This window comes from Emys orbicularis, chromosome 2 (genome assembly GCF_028017835.1).
Source record: "Emys orbicularis isolate rEmyOrb1 chromosome 2, rEmyOrb1.hap1, whole genome shotgun sequence".
Lineage (NCBI taxonomy): Eukaryota > Metazoa > Chordata > Testudines > Emydidae > Emys > Emys orbicularis.
Window position 1 is genome coordinate 293,090,614 of NC_088684.1, and position 23,718 is coordinate 293,114,331.

General features: G+C 50.5%; 1 protein-coding gene across 1 annotated transcript in view; it reads left to right on the forward strand.

The window, feature by feature from the left end:
• Window positions 1-981: 981 nt before the first annotated feature.
• TMIE (transmembrane inner ear) overlaps window positions 982-23,718 on the forward strand; it is a 76,531-nt gene continuing 53,794 nt past the window's right edge. Inside the window, exon 1 of the mRNA XM_065397678.1 lies at window positions 982-1,071. Coding sequence (XP_065253750.1) covers window positions 982-1,071 — 90 coding nt within the window. The remainder of the gene's footprint in view (window positions 1,072-23,718) is intronic.

Sequence of the window (23,718 nt, forward strand, 5' to 3'; positions counted from 1 at the left end):
AGCAGGGCCGGTCAGTGCGGCCTGGAGGCAGGGCTTGGGGAAGTGGGTCTGTGGAGCGTATGGGGAGTGCTGGGCTGTGAAAGGGCAGGGAGGATCTGTGTGTGTTGGGGCACTAGGGAGGGGGGTTCTGTGGGGGGTGCTGGGCAGTTGTGGTGGGGCTGTGGGCAGGGTTGTTGTTGTGCAAGGCACTGTGCATTTGTGGGTAGGTCTGGGGGGGGGCGCTGGGTATAGTGGGTCCGGGGGAGTCTCTGGCCATAGGGAGTCAGGGGGCGTTGGGTGGGGTGTGGCTGTGTGGTGTGGCATGGGACTACCCTCGAGGGGAAGGGGCACGCTGGTAGCACAGGGCCAGGCAGACCACTGTGCGTCTGGCAACTGCTGGTTTGTAAATAGTGCCCTCGCATTGGGCGAAGCAGGGCTGCCCCTGCCATGCCCCATTCCCTCTGGCTGGCCCCTCACTCCGGGGACCGACCCCCTCACGCCATGCTCCATTGCCTCCATGGGGGCCCACAAATATGTTTGGCACCGGGCCCACAAAAGGTTAATCCAGCCCCGCTTGCCGCCCTTCTGGTTAGGGAAGAGACATTGCTATCGACCAGCCAGGAGAAAACAAGACAGGAGAGCTGGAATCAGTCATCGGCTGTCCGGAAGCAGGGCTGTAATAAGTAAATAGCTTCCCTCTCTGGGGAGCGGGGTCTGATCTCCAGTCTCCACCTTGCTGGCAATGTTAGAGCTCAGAGCACTGCCACCCCTCGGCCCAGAGCAGTCTGTAAGCGACACCCATCTAATTAATTAATGACTCCCCAAGGCTGGCGCCGCAACTGCTGGACTGGAAAGCAAGGCTGCAAGGAGTGGAAAGGACTGCACGGGGTAGCTTCTGGCAGATGCCGAGAGTGCTGCTGGAAGCTAGCTGGCTATCAATCACCCTCCCTGCTTGGGCTCCAGTACAGAGAGCAAGCAAGAGAGAGAGACAGAGGAAATAAGATGGCGTGGGATCCGCATCCTCTCTGCTGGCGAAGGTGCTCTGCCCTCCTGCTGTCTTACTCCAGAGCGGCCATGAGCCAGTTAATAGAGGTAAGAGACCTCCCCCACTTGGACTGGGAGAAGGGGGGCTACTGGTGGAGCAGAAAGCAGGTTGCATGTAGCTTGTTTTCTTTGCATGTTACCCAGGAGGACCAATGTGGAGAGTGGTGAATTTAAGGTAGCTCTGAGGAGTTAGAGGTTTGCTTAGTTGAAGCTTGTTGCTTCCTGTGTTCGAGGGATGCACCTGGATACTACTGTACATTTAAGGTGGTCAACAGTCAAGCAAAGGCAGCCAATAGTTAGGAGCCATTTTACAGTGGCTAATGGCTATGACAAACTGTACCTCTGACTTCCCTTATTCCCTCATGCATCCAAAGTGATGCTGCCAAGAGCATCTTTCCACACCCCTCCTTCTCACTCCCTCCACTGGCTTCCTCTCCTTCTGCATCACACGCTAGCTCCTTCTCCTTTCCTTCAGCACCCCGCACAATTTCACCCTGCCTGCATCTCATCCCACTAGTCCCAGCCAAGGCACCCTCTAACCCGTCTCCTTTGTGCCATTCGTTCTCCTCTGAGGCCATTCCTTCACCTTCCTCCATGTGGCCCTCTTCTCGGAGCCCTTCACAATTCACCCGGCCAGCTCATTCCCCTCTCCGCACCCAGGGGGCTAGTCCTCCACCCCAAAACCTTCCAAGCTGTCAGAAGCCCTCTGTTGGGCCCTATGGCTCCCTAATAGGCCTCCCCTCTGCATTCAGCACTCAGGCGGTATACAGCACCTCCTACTGGGCAGGTATTCACCTGGGCAAACAGTCCTCTGAGCTCCCTGTGGAAAACACCTTGTCCTCTAGGTCACCCTCAACCCAGCTGGAGGGGGGAGGAGAACACATTGAAGAAACTTCATGGCTCATTACTACGAACTGGCAGGCAGTGGCTATAACTTATTAGTTCTGAACAGAGTCCTGCACTAAAGCACAAGCAAAAAACAAAAAACAAAAAAAACTACTGTCATAATAACTGTATCTAGCCCAGCAGTTCCCAGTCACTTCTGGCCAGACTAAGATCTGTGAGGGATCAGTCTATGCCTACTGCCTCCCATTCTCAAGGGATGCCGGCATGCAGAGCAAGCCAGTTTCCCCAGTGGGTCAGAGGATACGCTACCACCTCCACAGTGATTAACACACCAGGAACCTCTAAAGCTATAAGGCTTGAGCTACAAGATCCAGGGTCCATGCTGGGGGGCTGTAACACTCACCTCTGTGGGGCGGTTACAGTAGGACACATTGACCAGTGGGTGACACCTCACTGAGTGGGAGATTAGCAACACCAGCACAGCAGAGGGAAGAGAAACCCGAGGGCTGTATCAGCATGACATGGGAGCCAGTGATTAGCAGGCTGTGTTTCTATCCTCCATGTCACCTTGGCTGGGAACTTCACAGCCTGTGGGCTGCAGGTTAAGAACATAAGAACGGCCATACTGTGTCAGACCAAGGTCCATCTAGCTCAGTATCCTGTCTACCAACAGTGGCCAATGCCAGGTGCCCCAGAGGGAGTGAACCTAACAGGTAATGATCAGTGATCTCTCTCCTGCCATCCGTCTCCACCCTCTGACAAACAGAGGCTAGGCACACCCTTCCTTACCCATCCTGGTTAATATCCATTAACCGACTTAACTGGATAAATTCATGGAGGTTCTCTTTTAAACGCTGTTATAGTCCTAGCCTTCACAACCTCCTCAGGCAAGAAGTTCCACAAGTTTTAGTAGTTAGCCACTAGGTGACAGCTAGCTTGAGCTTTAGGTCACAATAGGGACTCCCAGGCTGTGACCTGAGCTTTGCCACTGACTCACTATGTGTCCTTGGTCAAGTCACTTAGACCAGTGTATTCAAATGGATCCACTAACTTCACATGTCAAGCTGGACATGCCTAGGGCTATTGCACCTGCAGCCTCCATTGAAGCCAATGGGAACAACAGCCCCATCTGAACACCAGGCCACAAGTGTCAGACTCTCCAGAGTGCTCCACACTCAAAGCTGACATGTTTCACAGAGATGCATCAATTTCCAAGGGAAGGTTTTAATGCTTCCAGGTCACTTCCCCAGACAGACACCCCAACTGAAAGCCAGACATCTCCAATCCAAAAACCAGCCATTTCGGGCCAGGCCGATTTCTAAAGGTTTTGTCTTCGTGTCAGTGTGGAGCAAAGACACATTTTGAAACCTTGAAATTTGCCCCAAGACTGAACTGTCAGCCTCCAGCCAGCTCTTTTCATGGCAACACGTACGGCCGGATGTTCAGAGGCCTCAGCAAGCAACAGGCCGAGCCCTCTGGAAAATCTGGCCGCATCTGGTGCCTCGAGAAGAGCAGAAGTCTTTCGAAAGCGCGACCTCCGTTGTGGGTGCTGGGTTCTTAAAACTCTGGTACTGTCCCCCCAAGTCAGGCACCCAGAAGGCAAAGCACCCAAGCCCAGTGAGCACATTTCAACTATTGGCCTTAGCATGACCGGGTGGAGCCCCCCTTTGGGGAGGCTAGCCCCCAGCTCTTTCCCTTCCACCCATGCCCTCCCCATGGCCGGAGCCCCAAGAACCCCCCGCCTCCCAGCCGGAGAAGCCCTGAGCACCGCCCCCACCACCAATGGCCAGACAGGCGTCGTGCCTTCCCTCCCCTCCCTGGACCCAACCCGCCCAGGGGAAAGCGTCTATTAGAAGACGTTTTTGATATGTCTCATGCAGGTTCCGGGGCAGCTGAGGAGGTGATATATGCCTCAGCCGCCCCGGAACCTTCATGGGGCATAATAAAGCAAAATCTTTGCTGCCAAACCCCGCAACTGGGGGTCCCGTGGCCACGGCAGAGCCTCCCCTGGCCTATTATACCCACCGCCCATGGGCCTTAGTCTCAGTCTCCATTTGTAAAGGCTGCGTAATTACAGGCTGTTCTAAACCACTGCAACAGCTAAGTGTTGTTACCTCAAATGACTCACTGGGCCTTAACAATGCGATCGAGAGATGGAAAAATGAGAGACCCAGCACCTTTAATTCCTGCTAAGCCAAGCTGTTCGAATGAACACTGCAAAGATGAAAAGCATTAAGCAGCAAAACATTTCACTGAGCTCAAGAGAGCCCCTTATGCAGGGGCGGCAAGTTGTATGGGCCCATGTAACACCAAAAGACCCTGGGACCTCTGGAGCTTAGTGCATGAGTCTCTACCGCATGAGCTAAAAGCCAATTTGCTGTTAGCGAAGGCTGTAGAGCAGACTCATTTTTTAATCTCTCGCTCTCTCAAGTGGTCTTGGTGCCACTAGATGGGACCGAGCACCACACCCAGGAGGTGTGTGGGCAGTGGTGAAAGTAAACTGGTACGGTCCGGTACGGCGTACCGGCAAGAGCCAGTATGCCGTGCCGGACTGGACCGGCTTCAGGGGCCGTGATTTAAAGCCGCTGCGGGGAGCCCCAGGCCCTTTAAATCGCCGCCGGAGCTCCGGCAGCCGGGCTCGGGCGGGGATTTAAAGGGCTCGGTGCGCCGGCCGCTGCGGGGATCCCCGGGCCCTTTAAAACCCCGCTGGAGCTCCGGCAGCTGGGCTCCCGTGGTGATTTAAAGGGGCCAGAGCCCCGCGGCCCTTTAATTCGCCCCTCCCCCGGGGCTTCCAGCCGCCTCTGCAGCTGGTAGCTCCGGAGTGATTTAAAGGCCCTGGGGCTCCCAGCCACAGCCAGAGCCTTTAAATCTTGAAAGGCCCCGCCTCTTCCGGTTGAGGCCACGCCCCCGCTCAGGACTCCGGCGTACCGGTAAGTCCTTTAAGTTACTTTCACCCCTCTGTGTGGGTTACATACTTTCCCTAGCTGAGGAAGCACGTCCCAAGCTTCAGAGACTTCCCAGCTGAAACTGCGGACAAACCCCCACTTGTAACGCCGACAGACCCCCGGTCGTCAGCAGGCAGGATTAAACCTGGGGCCTCTAGAGCTTAGTGCAGGGGTCGGCAACCTTTCAGAAGTGGTGTGCTGAGTCTTCATTTATTCACTCTAATTTAAGGTTTCGCGTGCCAGTAATACACATTAAAATGCCCTCATGCACCACCCCAGCTCCCCCCTTGCCTAGGGTTACCTTATTTCAACAATCAAAAGAGAGGACGGGGGGAGCCCTGCCCCAATCCACTCCCTCCCACTTCCCACCCCCTGACTGCCCCCCTCAGAACACTCAACCCTGCTCCTTGTCCCCTGACTGCCCCCTCCTAGGACCCCTGCCCCTAGCTGCCCCCCAGAACCCCACCCCCTACCTAAGCCTCCCTGTTCCTTGTCCCTTGACTGCCCCCTCCTGAGACCCCCCCACCCTAACTGCCCCCCTAGGACCCTACCTGTCCCCTGACTGCCCTGACGCTTATCCACACCCCCACCCCCAGACAGACCCCCCCCAGGACTCCCACGCCCCATCCAACCACTCCCCGCCCCTTGACAGGACCCCCAGAACTCCCAACCCTTCCAACCCTCCCCCTGCTCCCTGACTGCCCCCTGGGACTCCCCTTACCATGCCCATGCCAGTCAGACGCTGGCTCCACGTGGAGGCAAAACACGCTGCTGGGCTGCCGCGGGCACAGCCGCTCCCCCGCAGAGTGCTGAGGCAGCAGGAGGGGGGAGCGCCGGGAGGAGGGGCGGTGGCGGCTCACACTCCCAGGAGCCGCAGAACCCGAGCGCAGTGAGGGGGGAGCCGGGGGACGCACCTGCCCGGGCTGCGGCCCGGTGCCCCCCAGCGGATGCATGCGGGCGGTGGTCCCCGTGCGCCCCCCAGCTCCCCTCTCGCCACGCTTGGGCTCTGCGGCTCCCGGGAGTGTGAGCCGCCACCACCCCTCCTCCCGGAGCAGGCTCAGGGCCCCACGCCCCAGCAGCTCACACTTCCGGGAGCCGCAGAACTCGAGTGCGGTGAGGGGGGAGCCGGGGGGTGCGCCTGCTGCCGGTCTGGGGTCCTGGCCGCCGGCCCCGCTCAGCCTCCTGCCAGCCTGGGGTTCCATTCACTCAGCCGGCAGAGGGCTGAGCGGGGCCGGCGGCCGGGACCCTGGCTGGCAGCCACGTGCCAGGCAAAATCGGCTCGTGTGCCACCTTTGGCACGCGTGCTGTAGGTTGCCGACCCCTGCCTTAGTGCATGAGCCTCTACCGCATGAGCTAAAAGCCAACTGGCTGTTAGTTACGGCTGTAGAGCAGACTCATTCATTTCTTTTCAGAGTGGTAGCCGTGTTAGTCCGTATCAGCAAAAAGAACGAGAAGTCTTGTGGCACTTTAGAGACTAACAAATGCAGGCATCCGACGAAGTGGGTTTTAACCCACGAAAGCTTATGCCCAAATAAATTTGTTAGTCTCTAAGGTGCCACAAGGACTCCTCGTTCTTTCTTCATTAATCTCTCTCTTAAGTGTCTGGGTGGCCCTAGATGGGACAGAACCCCACACCCAGAAGGTGTGTGGGTTACACCAAGGCTCCAGCAACTTCAGGGCCCGAGGGGGGACCCAGCTCACCAATATTTGAGGCCAGGTCTCTCCCCCAGCCCCGCCCCCATGCGCCTCCCCCGAGCATCCCTGCCTGGCCTGGCCAGCGAGCGGCTGCCCCCTGCAGCTCGCACTGCGCTCCCTCACTGGCCGCTGCTGCAGCCGGCTACAAGGGAGCGGTGCAGGGGGTAGGCAGAGGCGGCGGCTCTGCGCCTGCGGAGGGAGGAGGTGCATGGCACACCCCCACACTACCCGGCAGGCGACTCCGAGTCATCTCCAGGGGGGACTTATCCTGGCTGGACCTCCTGAGCAGCAGCCTGGGGGGGTGGGGGGGTGAGTATCGTGCCAGGGAGGGGGGTCCCCCGTTTGCTGCTGCCAGCAGAGAGAGGGCTGGGAGTCATCCTCCTCTCTGGCCCCAAGCCCCGGGACAGCCTGCCTGCCACACCCCACACCCCCTCCTGCACCCCAGCCCTATCCCAGCCCAGAGCCCACACCCAGCACCCAAACTCTCTCCCAGAGCCTGCAGCCCAAACCCCCTCCTGCACCCCAACCCTCTGCCCCATCCCAGAGCCTGCACCCAGCACCCAAACTCTGTCCCAAAGTCTCGCACCCCTCTGGCACGCAAACTTCCTCCCAGAGCCTCCACTCCAAGCCTCCTCCCGCACCCAAACTCCCTCCCGGAGCCTCAGGTAGGTGTGTGTGTGGGGGGGGGGGGGGGGAGGACTTGGTCCCATTCTGGGCACCACCAAAAATTATACAAACCTGCCACCCCTACCTTTATGGAAGAGCAGAAGGATGGTCTAGTGGTTAGTGAGCCTTCCTGGGGCTTTGGAGACCTCGGTTCAAGTCCCTACACTCCCTTAGCCGCTCTACTCCACACATAGGGATAATAGCACTGCCTAGCCTCCCAGGGCTGTTGGGAGGATAAATACATTCATGGTTGTGAATCACTCTGATGCTATTACAAGGTGGGACAGATAGAGACCTCAGCTTGATGGAAAGGCTGTCTTCCAGAACACAAGACAGGGCTCCAGAAAGAAAGTCAAGACCTTGGCCTGTGTGGACCCTGGCAATTGAACGACAAAAATTTTGTCGCTCAGAGCTGCTAATCCCCCCCAACAGACAAAAGTTTTGCCACAGCAAGCGTCAGTGCGAACAGCACGTTGTCAGCAGGAGCATTCTATCGACAGCACGAACGCCAGTCGTTGGGGGTGGAATTAGGGTGACCAGACAGCAAATGTGAAAAACCAGGACAGGGGGTGGGGGGGGGTAATAGGAGCCTATATAAGAAAAAGGCCCCAAAATCGGGACATCTGGTCACCCTAGGTGGAAGTATTTTGTCAGCAAAACAGCAGCTACACTGCCCGACTTTTAGCGACACGGCCGTCTCGCTAAAAGCTGTGCGATGTAGACAAAGCCTAAAGGATTGTCAGGATCATATAGATATTTCCTACAGCCAGGAGAGGAGCTCGGATAGCTACAGTGCGTCAGCTTCCATTACACTGCACCCATTTAAAACCGCTTTGTAGCTATGGCCTGTTAGTCTGCATCATTTCTCCATCCCCCTCCTCCGCTGGCACAGTCCCAGTGGCGATCAGCTGTGAACTCCAGCGGTATGCAACTTACAAGGGGCAAGCTGGTAACAGCCTGCACCATGGTGCTTTGCCTACCAGGCAAGAGAGGCTGAGACCACTGAAGAGACCCCGGGGCAGGGCAAGGCAGGCATGCCTTACATCACTTCCTAGAACCGCCTCTCAGACATCAGCAGTAACATCAATGGAGTCAGTCCACATTTATACCAGGACAGAGTGTCATCCCCTTTGTGTTTTAGGGCCACCTATGGCTAGGCTATGAAAACATTATAGCTATTTGTAGGACAGGAGAATCATAAAGCTTTGCTTCAGAAAAGTATAGAGAAGTCTCTGTCCTAGGGTGACCAGATGTCCCGATTTTATAGGGATAGCTCCAATATTTTGGGCTTTTTTTTAATATATGGGCGCCTATTACCCCCCACTCCCATCCCAATTTTTCACACTTGCTATCTGGTCACCCTACTGTCCTTACCTGATCTTCTTGCTGCTGCAAACTTAGCCTACTCAAATGCCAAGTGGATCAGTCTGTGTGTCTCCCTGATCACTCCCATATTATCTTGCTGTTGCATCACTGATTTGCACATTCACCTTTTTATTCCTCTCCCAGGGCTTTTTCCACCCCCTTATTCTTTTTACCTGGACTTTGTCTTCTGCTAAAACCTTTCTGTCTTGTGCTCTGGGCCTGCGTCCTTACACTTTGAAGAGGCAAAGCAGCCTAGATGAAAACAGGAACTGGCCTGAGAAACAGAGTCCTCAGCTCCCCTTCCTTTCATTGATGCCCCCTCCCCTGCCATTTTAGGGCGGAGTTTGTAGCTATCAAACCAATGGTTGGCTTGAAGAGTTTGAACAGCAGATTTAACTCCACCCTAATGGGGAGAAGCATCCAGAAAGACCTCCTTAAAAAGGCCTGGATTGGGTGGAGGTGTCAGAGGGCTAGACGGTTCACCAGGTGTTTAGCATTCAGTGTCTGGTTTAGTCAGTTCAACCCCTCTTTAAGTGTCAATGTTGTGTTGTTTGAGGAGTGACCTAGCATTCTTGGTGTGAACTCTTGCAAATTCAAATACACACCCGGAGTTGAATTCTACCCTTTTTACTCTTTATTTATTAGGCGTTTAGAGCCAGATCTACAAAGGGATTTAGGCACCTACATCTCAGTTTTAGGCACCCCTGCAATCCAAAAAAAAACCCTGCTTAGCTGTCGCCTAATCCTGTAGAAGCTTAAACTCACTGGACACCTAACTGTTTGCTGTAAAAGGTCCCCCCACAGCTTAAGTTTCTGCCTTTGCCCATGCACCCTGCTGCCTGTCTCATCCCTAAACACCAGCACAAACCAGGAAAGATGAACATTCCTCTGCCTGCCTTCCTCAAAGGGGAAGGAGAAGAGATTTGACCAGGGATCCCCTACCTCTCAGTACAGTGCTCTAACCACCGATCTACAGAGTGAGTCTCATGCTGTGTCTGGCCCAATTACTATTTAATTATTTAATTGAAGTGGCCTGGCTTCAACAGGAAAGACTAATAAAGCCCCACCCAAGACTATCCCAAAGTGTTCACCCAAGATATGGGGATTTCCTGAGCAAATCCTGTCTCCTCAGCAGGTAGAGGGGAATTGCACTCCTATAGTCCAACTAGTTATTCTAACCACAAGGCTAATGGTTATACACTAGGGCAAGGGTAGTCAATTATTTTTTGTCAAGGTCCAAATTTCTTGGTCAAGGTATAGGCAAGGTGCTGACCCCAGAGGGGGGAGGGAAAAACCCCCCACCAATAATGATAATGAGTAAACAAAAAGTTTTCAGGGTCCATTCAAAAGCGTCTGGTGGTCCAGATTTGGCCCCCAGTCTGCCTAATGACTACTCCTGAGCTAGCCCCCCCCCTTCTTTCTTTGCCCATCCCCTGCCCCCAGCAGGAGCTTAACTCATTCTCGCAAGAAGCAGCTTAGGAGCCTAAGTCACCTGACTCAAGGGGAGGGGTTCCCAGCTATAGATTGCAAGAAGCACAAGGCATCTCGCTGCAGTCTGGTCTTAGGCATCAAACCAGGAGTACCGGAGCCCTCCCAAAAGTGTGGGGGGGCCCCCCACCCCCTGAGGCCCCCCACCCCCTGAGGCCCCGCCCCAGCCAAGCCAGAAGCCCCCCCCTGCCCATGTCTCAGGCCCACCACCCAGGGCAGGTGGAGGGACCCAGACTTCCCACAGCTGCCCGCACGGCTCTTCCAGACCCAGTTCTGGCCTCAGAACTGCAGCTCAGGATAGGTGGAGGGTCCGCGACTCCCCAGCTCCTCACAGCTGCCTGTGCAGCTCTTACCATGGCCGGGCTGCAGCTCCGAGCCCCCCCCCGCTGGAGCCGGGTCAGGGAGAGCCATGCAGGCAGCTGTGGGGAGCAAGCATGGAGTCGCGGACCCTCCACCTGCCCTGGGCCAGGTGGGGACACGGACCGGGGGCTGCTCTCAGTCCCCACCACACTGCGGGCAGGTGGAGGGTCTGCCATGGCTCCCCACAGCAGGGGTCCACCCTGGCCTGGCCGGGGTGTGGGGCCTCGGGGAGAAGAGGAGGGGAAGGGGTCCGCCCTGGGGAAAAGTGGACGGGCTAGTCCACTTTCAAAAAGTGGGTGGGTCCTGCCCCACCCCAGTTCTGGCACCAAATACCCAGGAGAGGGGCAGGATTAGAACACAGCCCTCTCAGCAGCATCTCCCATTGGCTGCCCTAGACAGCTCCCTACCTAGCATGCTGGCTGTTGGGGATCCCATTGTTAGGTACCTCTTTCTCCCCATTCATCGCCTAGATGCCTAACTCAGGCTTGAGATTCCAGTGTTGCTCTAGTGATTTTTCCAGGCTCCTAAAAATTAGGAACGCTCAGGTTTGCAACACCAAGGTCCCTTCGTGGATCCGGGTCTTCCCGCCTGTTGCTCTTTGCTGTTACACTCTGTTTGGACCAGGCATTTGGAGCCGCCCAATGGGCAAAGAAAAGTCTGTACCAAGAAATGATGCCCCAGACTGTGACCCCTCCTTACAACAAATAAACAAGACTCCCCTCCCCTGAAGCTATAAAGTAATAGACTCCTTGAAAGCTGTTTGTGGACCCCTAGGTCATGAACCCCTAGGTCATGAACCCAGAAAAGCGTTCCGCTTCTGGCCCACCAGCCTGCAGTGTCATTAATGTGTGAGCAGCCTGGACCTGAGAATGAAGGGAGCCCTCTTGTCTGCCAATTAGAAAAGAAGCACTGTTACCCACTCAGTTTAAGGCACACAGCCTATACCCTACCGAAGGCTCAAGGCGAGGCCTAGTCAATTTAGGTACCTGCCTTTCCCAGGGGACTCAGGGCTCTATGGGACTGCGGAACCTTTTCCCAGTGACAGAGCCTTACACAGCTGTGCTCTAAACATCTATTTATTAGCAACACCCACACCAAGCAAATCTCTTATCCTCACCACTCCAAATATACAGACAAAATTCACCCGATGGCCAGTCAGGATCCTCTCGTCTGGGGGTTTCCAGCAATGCCTCTGCACGTCATGGTCGTGCAGAGGGGTCAGAGTTCTAGCAGCTTGGTGTTAAATTCCAGTCTGGAGATGGTTCCCAAAGAGCATTGTTGTTTTTTTTTTGTTACATTATATAGGTAAAACTAGCTACTTCCTTTAACTTCACTAAACCTATCACATTATTCAGGACCCCAGGTAACAAAATTTAACCAATCACACACTGGCACCTATGTTTTCTCCTCCCTGCTCAACCCTTTTTACATTTTATCTTTCATGCCCAAATTGTCACTTATTTATGACCTTCTTTCTTTGTGCAGATGGTCAGCATAAATTCACTGGTCAGAGTTTATCTTATCTGTTTTACCAATTCTTGGGGGCTTTCATAGAATCATAGAATATCAGGGTTGGAAGGGACCTCAGGAGGTCATCTAGTCCAACCCCCTGCTCAAAGCAGGACCAATCCCCAACTAAATCATCCCAGCCAGGGCTTTGTCAAGCCTGACCTTAAAAACCTCTAAGGAAGGAGATTCCACCACCTCCCTAGGTAACCCATTCCCATAACCCCTTTCTGTTTCCTCCCTAAACTTCCCAGCGCCTGGGTGTCTCTACTTTACAACCCTTGGTGTTATAACGCCTGTTAGGGGCATTCCTGAGGTGGGGGCACCTTAGCAGCAGTGGAGCATTTTTTCCCCTTAATTTTAGTGGTGAAATCCTTGAGTTTCACCCAAGGCTGGTTGATTCATAGATTCATAGATTCTAGGACTGGAAGGGACCTCGAGAGGTCATCGAGTCCAGTCCCCTGCCCGCATGGCAGGACCAAATACTGTCTAGACCATCCCTGATAGACATTTATCTAACCTACTCTTAAATATCTCCAGAGATGGAGATTCCACAACCTCCCTAGGCAAGTATGGGGTGAGTTAAATCTCAGGCCTACAGCACCATCCCAGTGATGTGAGGCAAACCTGATCAGTCTTCAGAGAAAGGGGGCAGAAAGCCGAGGACTCTTTTAAAGGACTTTCCTGGGTGAGATAAGGAGACAGTTTCAGATGTCACTTACTCTTCCAGAATCTTCCTTGTTCGAATCACCATAGCTTGATAGACCTCTGTGATCTCTGCTTGATCTGTGTGGGATATGCTTAGCAGGAAGTGTACATTACTCTTGGATGTATGTATTGAAGAGCGTTTGTAACCTTCATGGGCTGCGTGTTCCCGTGGATGTCCATTATATGAAGGCGCAGGAGATCTCTTGACATCCCTTTCATAGATGAAGCCCCTGTGTACTTCAGCAGTATACCATTCTCGGGTCTTCTTATGCTAACCATAGTCTAGACTGGAGGTCTGTCATGTAGCAAGCAGCAGCTCGTTATGAACTAAATAACAGTGAGAGTAAGGATCCCTTCACAACACTTCACCCCATGTGCAAATATTCCCCTTTCAAGGGGATGGGGAGTCTGTGTTGCAAAATATTGTGATCCATTGAATTTATTATTACAGTCAGTAAACTGAGAAGCCATCTGATTGGCTAGTTAGTCTTGGCTGCATTACAGTAGTCAGGAAGGGTCTTTAATGGGTGCGAGGTCCAGTGAGCTAAACTTGACACTTGCAGCCTCTGGTCCTGATCCTGTGTGATAGTGAGGCCCTTCAGTTCTCATGAGAGATGCTCCACACCTGAGGCTCTCTTTCAGGTTAACATGGACTGAAGGCTGTATACCCCTGCAAGATCAGTCTTAAGGTGGGTGTCTCTCATTAGAGCTCACCTCCATTAAAGCTTGGAAGGTAGAATCATTGGCAAGCTTGGAGAACAGCGGAGAACAGGGAAGAGGTTACTTCTTAACCATGGGAGCTTATCAAGGTAGAGTTTTCCTTTTGATTTTTTTAAATTAGAGATGGGGCCAAGGCCTGACAGTCTGGATTTCAGGTGATTCAAATTATTTGGCTCTGGACTGGGAGGGAGGAAGACTTTGTGATTATAAATACCAGAGGAAGATCTAGGTTCAATCCTAGCACTGCTAAAAACTTCCTGTGTGATCTTGGACAAGTCACGTAATCTCTTTGTGCCTCAGTTTCCTTACCGGCAAACTGGGCATAATACTTCTTTTCTTGCATTCTTTGTTTGCTTTCTCTGTTTAGGTTGTGAGGTCTTTGGGGAAGGGACTGTCTCTCACTATGTGTATGTACAGTACCTATGTGAATGTACAATGGAGCTTTTGGTGCTAGTGTAAGACTCTCACAGTATATTAGCCGGTTATGATGACAGCAAGGGGGAAGCAGCTACATAGACTCATAGACTCATAGACTTTAAGGTCAGAAGGGACCAATATGGTCATCTAGTCTGACCTCCCGCATGATGCAGGCCACAAAAGCTGACCCACCCACAACAGAATCTTCCAGCCTGCGACCCCTGCCCTATGCTGCGGAGGAAGGCGAAAAACCTCCAGGGCCTCTGCCAATCTACCCTGGAGGAAAATTCCTTCCCGACCCCAAATATGGCGATCAGTAGAACCCCGAGCATACAGGCAAGATTCTACAGCCGGACCCTTATTTTACCCGCGATGGCACGTTAATGCCTAATTGACTAAAATCACGTTATCCCATCAAACCATTCCCTCCATAAACTTATCAAGCCTAATCTTGAAGCCAGAGAGGTCTTTCGCCCCCACATAGAAACAAGGTAATATTTTTAAATGTCGGCTCCAGAGTGGGGTTTGGATGCCAGATGCCCTCCAGTCGCAGACTGTGATCCAATTTGGGAGCGTAGTCTGGACTCAGCCCTGGTTTTAAAATAAACTTGCACTGAGATTTAGTGATGGAACCACTTTGGAGAAATCAGCTCCCCCTGTTCCAAACAACCGATAGGCTCGTAGTAAGTTTTTGAACAGGATGGTATGACAGGGCTGCCTGGGATGGCAGGGACTGGACTCAGTGACCCAGGAGGTCTCTTTTAACCATCTTCGAGCCAGTCTAAGCACAATACCAGGGCCCTCCAGCACAGAAAACAGGAGTCTCCACGGCTCGTGCTACAAAGCTGGGTCTGTACCAGCCTCGGGTGCTCTGTGGATCGGGCACAGACAGGGACACATAACACACAGTGACTAGTGGGTTACACAGGCAGAAGGCAGTGGAGGACAATGTAGGGGCTGTGTGAGAAGAACACTGTTCTCGCCAGGCTTTCGTCTCCTCAGTCATTCTGGGAGGCTACCCATGAAGTCACTGAAACCCACTGAACGCTTTGGACCTCATCCTGCAATCACCCCAGGCTGGTGGATCCCCTGTACCCATACAGAGCCTCATAGGTCTCTGCAGAAGTCCGCCTTCTTGGAGTTCGTTTGGTCTGCCTGTTACCCTCCTGCTACTTACGGGTGTGTGTGTGTGTGTGTGTGTGTGAGTGAAGCCCAGGCTCCCACAACAGCCTGTTACCTATAGAACCATAGAATATCAGGGTTGGAAGGGACCTCAGGAGGTCATCTAGTCCAGGGATTCTCAAACTGGGGGTTGGGACCCCTCAGGGGGTCACTAGGTTATTACATGGGGGGTCATGAGCTGACACCCTCCACCCCAAATCCCACTTTGCTGCCAGCATTTAGAATGGTGTTAAATATATAAAAAAGTGGTTTTAATTTATAAAGAGGTGGGGGGTCGCACTCAGAGGCTTGCTGGGTGAAAGGGGTCACCAGTACAATAGTTTGAGAACCACTGATCTAGTCCAACCCCCTGCTCAAAGCAGGACCAAGATATGCCTAATCCCATGCAATTAGTAATAAATGTTGTTTGTTCTCCAAAGCAGGTGAGTTGTAAGCACAGCATCCATCCGGGCTAATTACATGAGACATTTTAAAAGGACATTGAGGAGTGGTGTCTTTTAAGTTTTCTTTCGGCTCCATTGTGTAATGCTGCAAATAAAGCTTCTGTCCCTCCCAGCTATCTCCTTTTCCAGTTGGGCAAATATGATCTCTCCACCCTGCCCTTTGTCGGTTTCTGATGAATCAGATATGAACAAGGGTGTTTCTTTTGTGTTTGTTTGTTTTTTTACTTAGAAGGAGCAGTGTCAAATAGTTCTGACCTAAAACATGAACTGCTTGTAAAAGATTTAATGCTGTAGACCAGGGGTCAGCAACCTTTCAGAAGTTGTGCGCCGAGTCTTCATTTATTCACTCTGATTTAAGGTTTCGCGTGCCAGTAATACATTTTAACGTTTTTAGAAGGTCTCTTTCTAGAAGTCTATAATATATAACTAAACTATTGTTGTATGTAAAGTAAATAAGGTTTTAAAATGTTTAAGAAGCTTCATTTAAAATTAAATTAAAATGCAGAGCCCCCCAGACCGGTGGCCAGGACTCAATCAGTGTGAGTGCCACTGAAAATCAGCTCGCGTGCTGCCTTCGGCACCTGTGCCATAGGTTGCCTACCCCTGGTCTAGACCTGGTCAGCACTTTACAGTCCAGATCATTAGATTCTAATTGAGGTTCCACTTCAAATCCTGAGGGATAGGTTCTGCCCCCCAATTCCTGCAGTTTATAGGAGCCATAAAGGCCCCACAAGGGGCTGGGGGACTGAAAGGTCACTATGTTTCCCCTTCCCTGTCCCTCCAAGACCCTGCATAGAGGGAGGGAAGGGGGTGGATCAGGACAGGCCCGTAATGCTCTGGGGAGTCTAGTTTATACTTCAGCCCGAGAGAGGCTGTTGAACATTACAGCAGCCGGACACTTCTGTAACTTACACCCGAGGCCATTCCAGACCCTAGAGCAGCCCAGAATCCAGAGGCAAACTTTGCCCCGCCCCCTGTGCACCAGCTTTCCTGCTGCGCCCCCTAGAGGTGCAGCATAGAATTGGACCCTCAGGGTACAGCTTCACAGCCAACCCCCCCCCCCAAACAACCCTTAAACACCCCATGATATGGAGTTTGAGAGCCTGGGTCAACTGACTTGGGCTCACACTATGGGGCTAAAAATAGCAGTGTAGACGTTTGGGCTCGGGCTGGAGCCCGGACTCTGAAATCCAGCAGTGGGGAGGGTCTCGGAGATGGGTTCCAGCCCTACCCAGAATGTGTACACTGCTATTTTTAGCCCCGTTACATGAGCCAAGCAAGCCCAAGTCAGTTGACCTGGGCTCTGACACTCGCTGCTCCATTTTTTTAATTTGGATTTTGCTGTGTAGATGGACCCTACGTTACTGATAACCTTTTTTCTTAAACACAGAAATGATGCCCACAGCATATGCAGGGGCTGTGATGTTCCATACATAGTATTGTTTAGTGGTTACAGGAGGGATCTATGTTACCCGCAAAAAATCTAGGTTCAAGGCTCAAGGCGTGGTCTGGTCAATTTAGGTCCCTGCCTTTCCCATGGGGCTCAGGGCTCTACGGGACTGCGGAACCTTTTCCCAGTGAAAGAGCCTTACACAGCTGTGCTCTAAACATCTATTTATTAGCATCACACACAGAATACGTATACCAAGCAAATCTCTCATGCTCACCCCCCCCATATACAGACAAAATTCACCCAATGGCCAGTCAGAATCCTCTCGTCTGGGGGGTTTCCAGCGATGCCTCTGCACGTCAGGATCGTGCAGAGGGGTCAGACTTCCAGCAGCTTGGTGTTAAATTCCAGTCTGGAGATGGTTCCCACAGAGCATTAGGTTTTTTGTTACATTATATAGGTAAAACTAGCTACTTCCTTTAACTTCACTAAACCCATCACATTATTCAGTACCCCAGGTAACAAAATTTAACCAATCATGCACTGGCACCTATGTTTTCTCTTCCCTGCTCATCCCTTTTTACACTTTATCTTTCATGCCCAAATTGTCACTTATTTATGACCTTCTTTCTTTGTGCAGATGGTCAGCATAAATTCACTGGTCAGAGTTTATCTTATCTGTTTTACCAATTCTTGGGGGCTTTCATAGAATATCAGGGTTGGAAGGGACCTCAGGAGGTCATCTAGTCCAACCCCCTGCTCAAAGCAGGACCAATCCCCAACTAAATCATCCCAGCCAGGGCTTTGTCAAGCCTGACCTTAAAAACCTCTAAGGAAGGAGATTCCACCACCTCCCTAGGTAACCCATTCCCATAACCCCTTTCTGTTTCCTCCCTAAACTTCCCAGCACCTGGGTGTCTCTACTTTACAACCCTTGGTGTTATAACTCTTGTTAGGGGCATACCTGAGGTGGGGGCACCTTAGCAGCAGTGGAGCATTTCCCCCCCTTAATTTTAGTGATGGATATCCTTAAGTTTCACCCAAGACTGATTTGGTATGGGGTGAGTTAAATCTCAGGCCTACACCTAGGAGTCAGAGGTCATAAAAAGAAATACTATCCACCCCAAATGGAGGCTAATGGAACCCTGCATGAAAGGAAGCATGCCAGTGTGATGGGAATTGCTCTGAATCAGTCATCTTCATTAGGAAAGGACTGACGTATCTGTCGCCCAAAGAGAGGTGTAATTTGAGAGCGGCTCCGAGCTGAGTTCTCCTCTCCGGTGTTTGTTGCAGCTGTGTTAGAACTGCAGTTTCATGCACGGAGAAGGAAGGAGCACTACTGAGCATCAAACATTGTGCACTTAAGAATTCCCAACCCCTTCGGCATGTCTTTAAAGGACATTGCCAATTCAAATCTGGCTCTAAATTGAAATTTAAGCCAACAAAAATGTTTCTTTAACAACCACTTCAAAGATCCCAGCAAGTTTTGAACCTATGACTTGCTGCATCACAGAGCAGAGTTAATTAAATGAGGGCCGATCTGCACTGAATGCTTATGTCAGTGTAGCTACGTCACTCCAGGGTGTGAAAAATCCACACCCCTCAGGCTACGTCCTCACTACGGCGGGGGGGGGGGGGTCGATTTAAGCTACGCAAATTCAGCTACGCGAATAGTGTAGCTGAATTCGACGTATCCGAGCCGACTTACCCCACTGTGAGGACGGTGGCAAATCGACCTCCGCGGCTCCTCCGTCGACGGCGCTTACTCTTACCTCCGCTGGTGGAGTACAAGCGTCGATTCGGGGATCGATTGTCGCGTCCCGACGAGACGCGATAATTTGATCCCCGAGAGATCGATTTCTACCCGCCGATTCAGGCGGGTAGTGTAGACGTAGCCTCAGTGATGTAGTTATACCGACCAACCCCCCATGTAAACAGCACTATGTCGGCAGGAGAGTTTCTCCCACTGACATAGCTACTGCCTCTCTGGTAGGTGGATGAACTGCACCGACAGGAGACAGCGTCTTCATTAAAGTGCTAGAGCAGCCCATCCGCACTACTTAAGCGTAGATGGTCAGGGAGTGGATTAACTACAGAGACAGGAGACACCCCCGCTCCCATCACTGCAGTGAGTGTCTACACTGCAGACATGCTGCAGCTGCAGAGTTTTAAGTTCAGGCATAGACTGAGTAAAAGGATCAACTCTGTTAGCAGTAGTAGACTCTTATCTCCTACTAAGCCAGTTTCCAGTGAGTGCTGTGGCAGGTGCTTTGTTGCTGAGTTACATTCCCAGAATTTATTTTAAATCAGTTTTCAGTGGAAGCCATTGTTTTTAAATGAATATTCCCTTTTGGTGTTTGCAACCCAAACATAGAGACATGGCCCTAGTTCAGGAGGACCGAGACTCCGGCATTTAGAGGGCACGTCGTCACTACCCGCCGGATCGGCGGGTAGCAATTGATCTATTGGGGATCTACTTATCGCGTCTAGTGAAGACGCGATAAAATCGATCCCCGATGGCTCTGCCGTCGACTCCGGAAATCCACCGTGGCAAGAGGCGGAAGCGGAGTCAACGGCGGCACGGCAGCGGTCGACTCGCTGCCATCCTCACAGCCAGGTAAGTCGACCTAAAATACGCAACTTCAGCTATGCTATTCACATAGTGTAGACCTAGCCTAAGGTACTTATACAGCCTCCATTACCATAGTAACCGAGTGCCTCACAGTCTTTGATGTGGGTGGAGCTGGTTGGGAATTTTCGACGAAAGATTTTTTTGTCCAAAAATACTGGTTCGGTGGAATGGAAACTTTTCTCTGGAAAAGGTCAGTTTTCAAGCATTTCTCGGCTCAAAAACTTTGGGAAAAAAGTTTCCAAATTGGCACCATGGAACATTTTTGACATTTTCATAATGGAAAAATTCTGGTTTTCTGGTACAAAATCACTTTTTGTTTAGAAAGTTGAGCTAATTAGAGTAAACAAATGGTCAAAATCAAGCCACAATGCTTGGAAATGATCAAAACAAAACATTTTGACTGACCCAAACCATTTTCCCCTCTGGATTTTTGGTTCACACAAATTTTCAAGATTTTTTTTACTTTTGGTCCCGATTCAAGATAGGAAAACTTTGCAAAATCCCGAAATTTTTCACAGGATGAGTAAACCATTTCCTAGTCATGCCTAGCCTTTCCTCTCTCAGCACACCTGAGAGGTAGGGCAGTGTTATTATCTTCATTTCACAACTGAGGCACAGAGACACCAGCTGATATCCTCCAAGCTACATGGGGAATCTATGGCAGAGCTGAGCCTTGAACCTACATCTCCTGAATTCTGGTGGGGGAGTAACTGATAGGGCTCTGTTTTATGCTGAGAGACGCCTATGGTTTCTGTTGCTACTAACGTCTACTGGCCTTTTTCATAATTTCATGACTCTGAACCCCCTACTGATTTCGTAAGGGCTTGTCTACACTTAAAACACTGTGCCGGTGCAGCGCTTCGGTGAAGACACTATCTATGCTGATGGGAGTACTGTATCTAGTTTTGGGTCCCACACTACAAGAAGGGTGTGGAAAAATTGGAAAGAGTCCAGCAGAGGGCAACAAAAATGATTAGTGGGCTGGAGCACATGATTTATGAGGATCGGCTGAGGGAACTGGGATTGTTTAGTCTGCAGAAGAGAAGAATGAGGTGGGATTTGATAGCTGCTTTCAACTACCTGAAGGGGGGGTTCCAAAGAGGATGGACCTAGACTGTTCTCAGTGTGGTAGATGACAGAACAAGGAGCAATGGTCTCAAGTTGCAGTGGGGGAGGTCTAGGTTGGATATTAGGAAAAACTATTTCACTAGGAGGGTGGTGAAGTGCTGGAATGGGTTACCTAGGGAGGTGGTGGAATCTCCTTCCTTAGGAATTTAAGGTCAGGCTTGACAAAGCCCTGGCTGGGATGATTTAGTTGGGGATTGGTCCTGCTTTGAGCAGGGGGTTGGACTAGATGACCTCCTGAGGTCCCATCCAACCCTGAGATTCTATGATAGGCAATCCACCTCCCTGAGAGGTGGTAGCTAGGTCAATGGAAGAATTCTTCCCTCAGCCTAATGTTGCCTACACTGGGGGTTAACTGTGAATTTTTAATGCCCTTGAGCGATGTAGGTATACCAACCTAATTCCCTAGAGTAGACCAGCCCTAAGTAAGACAATGTGGGTGAAGTAATATCTTTTATTGGACCAACTTCTGTTGGTGAGAGAGAAAATGTCTAGTAAAATTATGAATTTAAGCTCACAGGTGTTGTGCATGTTTCCTTTGAGGATGGGGACTGAGAGGCCAGATATAGAGTGATCGCTTTGTGAAAAGCGTTTGCCCACCGGTGATATGGTCTTTTATAATTTTTCTGTGTGAGTTCGTTCAAGAGCGCAGGGATTGTCTGTCTGTTGTTATTGGGACAGTTAGTGCTTTGGATGGGGTACACCACAGGCCGTTGTTGGTGTCACTAGGCATAACCCTAGGTAACTCGGGAGGGTGGAAGACCACGAGTGTCGATGAAGCCTTCCTGCACTAGGCCTAAATGAACCAAAGTTCCTCCATGTTTAACTCTAATCGATCTCAAAAGCCAGGGGCAGAAATTGGAATGTGTAACAGTCAGTTATCAATTGCAACCCCACTCATACCGGTACCAAGCGGTAATAATGAGGCCTGTATGTTTCTGGCTGAAGGGGAGATAATAAATCAAAGGGAAACAGGACCAGATAACGGTTTAGAGAAGTGGTACTAACGAGCTAGACTTATAGCCGCCAAAATGATTTAACTGCTTAAATGTATAAACATGGCTTTTGTAGAAGAAGGGAGGGGGAATAGAGGGGGGGAAGAGAGAAGGGAGGGGGGAAGAGGGAGGAACTTAGCTGTGAAATGTATAAAAAGAGAAAAACTGCTTATGGTGGTGTGCTTGATCTGAGACGTGCCAGTCTCCTTGCACCGCTTTGAGATCTCAAATAAACTTTGTTTGCTTCTCCACCCTGGTGTGTTCATTGGCGCGAAGCACACCGGGCAACGAACCCCGTTGTTGCTGTCCTCGGGCCCTCTGTGCCGGCAACACCGTGATAGGGATGTGTCGGACTCCTGGATCTGAAAAGGTGGGTTGTGGAGGGTGTTGATCCTTGTAGCAGTGGAGATATGTCTACAGGTTTTGCATCCATTGTTCTGGGAGGGTCTGGTGCCACTTTGAATTGGTGTGTCCTGCTCTGTGGGGATCTTGCTTATGATGATGAGCTTCGGGAGAGGGGGAGGGTTGTCTGAAGGCCAAAAGAGGGAGTCCAGGGAAGATTTCTTTCAGAACGTGGTCCCCATCAAGTATGGGTTGTAATTAGGGCTGTCAATTAATTGCAGTTAACTCACGCGATTAACTCAAAAAAATTAATCGCGATTAATCGCACTTCTAACAATAGAATACCAACTGAAATGTATTAAATATTTTTGGATGGTTTTTCTACATTTTCAATATTGATTTCAATTCAAACACAGAATACAAAGTGCACAGTGCTCACTTTGTATTTTTATTTTTGATTGCAAATATTTGCACTGTAAAAATGATAAACAAAAGAAATAGTATTTTTCAATTCACCTCATACAGGTACTGAAGTGCAATCTCCTTATTGTGAAAGTGTAACTTACAAATGCAGATTTTTTTGGTTACATAACTGCACTCAAAAACAAAACAGTGTAAAACTTTAGAGCCTACAAGTCCACTCAGTCCTGCTTCTTATTCTGCCGATCGCTAAGACAAACAAGTTTGTTTACATTGACGAGAGATAATGCTGCCTGCTTCTTATTTACAACGTCACCTGAAAGTGAGAACAGGTGTTTGCATGGCACTTTTGTAGCCAGTGTTGCAAGGTATTTACGTGCCAGATATGCTAAACATTCATATGCCCCTTCCATGCTTCGGCCACCATTCCGGAGGACATGCTTCCATGCTGATGATGCTCGTTAAAAAAATAATGCATCAATTAAATTTGTGACTGTACTCCTTGGGGGGAGAACTGTATACCTCCTGCTCTGTTTTACTCGCATTCTGCATATCTTTCATGTTATAGCAGTCTCGGATGATGACCCACCACATGTTCGTTTTAAGAACACTTTCACAGCAGATTTGACAAAACACAAAGAAGGTACCAATGTGAGATTTCTAAAAATAGCTACAGCACTCGACCCAAGGTTTGAGAATCTGCAGTGCCTTCCAAAATCTGAGAGGGACGAGGTGTGGAGCAGGCTTTTAGAAGTCTTAAAAGAGCAACACTCTGATGTGGAAACTACAGAACCCGAACCACCAAAAAAGAAAATCAACCTTCTGCTGGTGGCATCTGGTTCAGATGATGAAAATGAACATGCGTCAGTCTGCACTGCTTTGGATCATTATCAAGAAGAACCCATCATCAGCATGGAAGCATGTCCTCTGGGATGGTGGTTGAAGCATGAAGGGATATATGAATCTTTAGCACATCTGGCAAATAAATATCTCGCAACGTCAGCTACAACAGTGCCATGCGAACGCCTGTTCTCACTTTCAGGTGACATTGTAAACAAGAAGCAGACAGCATTATCTCCTACAAATTATAAACAACCTTGTTTGTCTGAGTGATTGTCTGACCAAGAAGTAGGACTGAGTGGACTTGTAGGCTCTAAAGTTTTACATTGTTTTATTTTTGAATGTAGGTTTTTTTGTACATAATTCTATATTTGTAAGTTCAACTTCCATGATAAAGAGATTGCACTACAGTACTTGTATGAGGTTAATTGAAAAAGATTTTTTTGTTTTTTACAGTGCAAATATTTGTAATAAAAAATAAATATAAAGTGAGCACTGTACACTTTGTATTCTGTGTTGTAACTGAAATTAATATATTTGAAAATGTAGTAAACATTAACAATATTTAAAATAAATGGTCTTCTATTTTTTAATTGCACGATTAATCGCG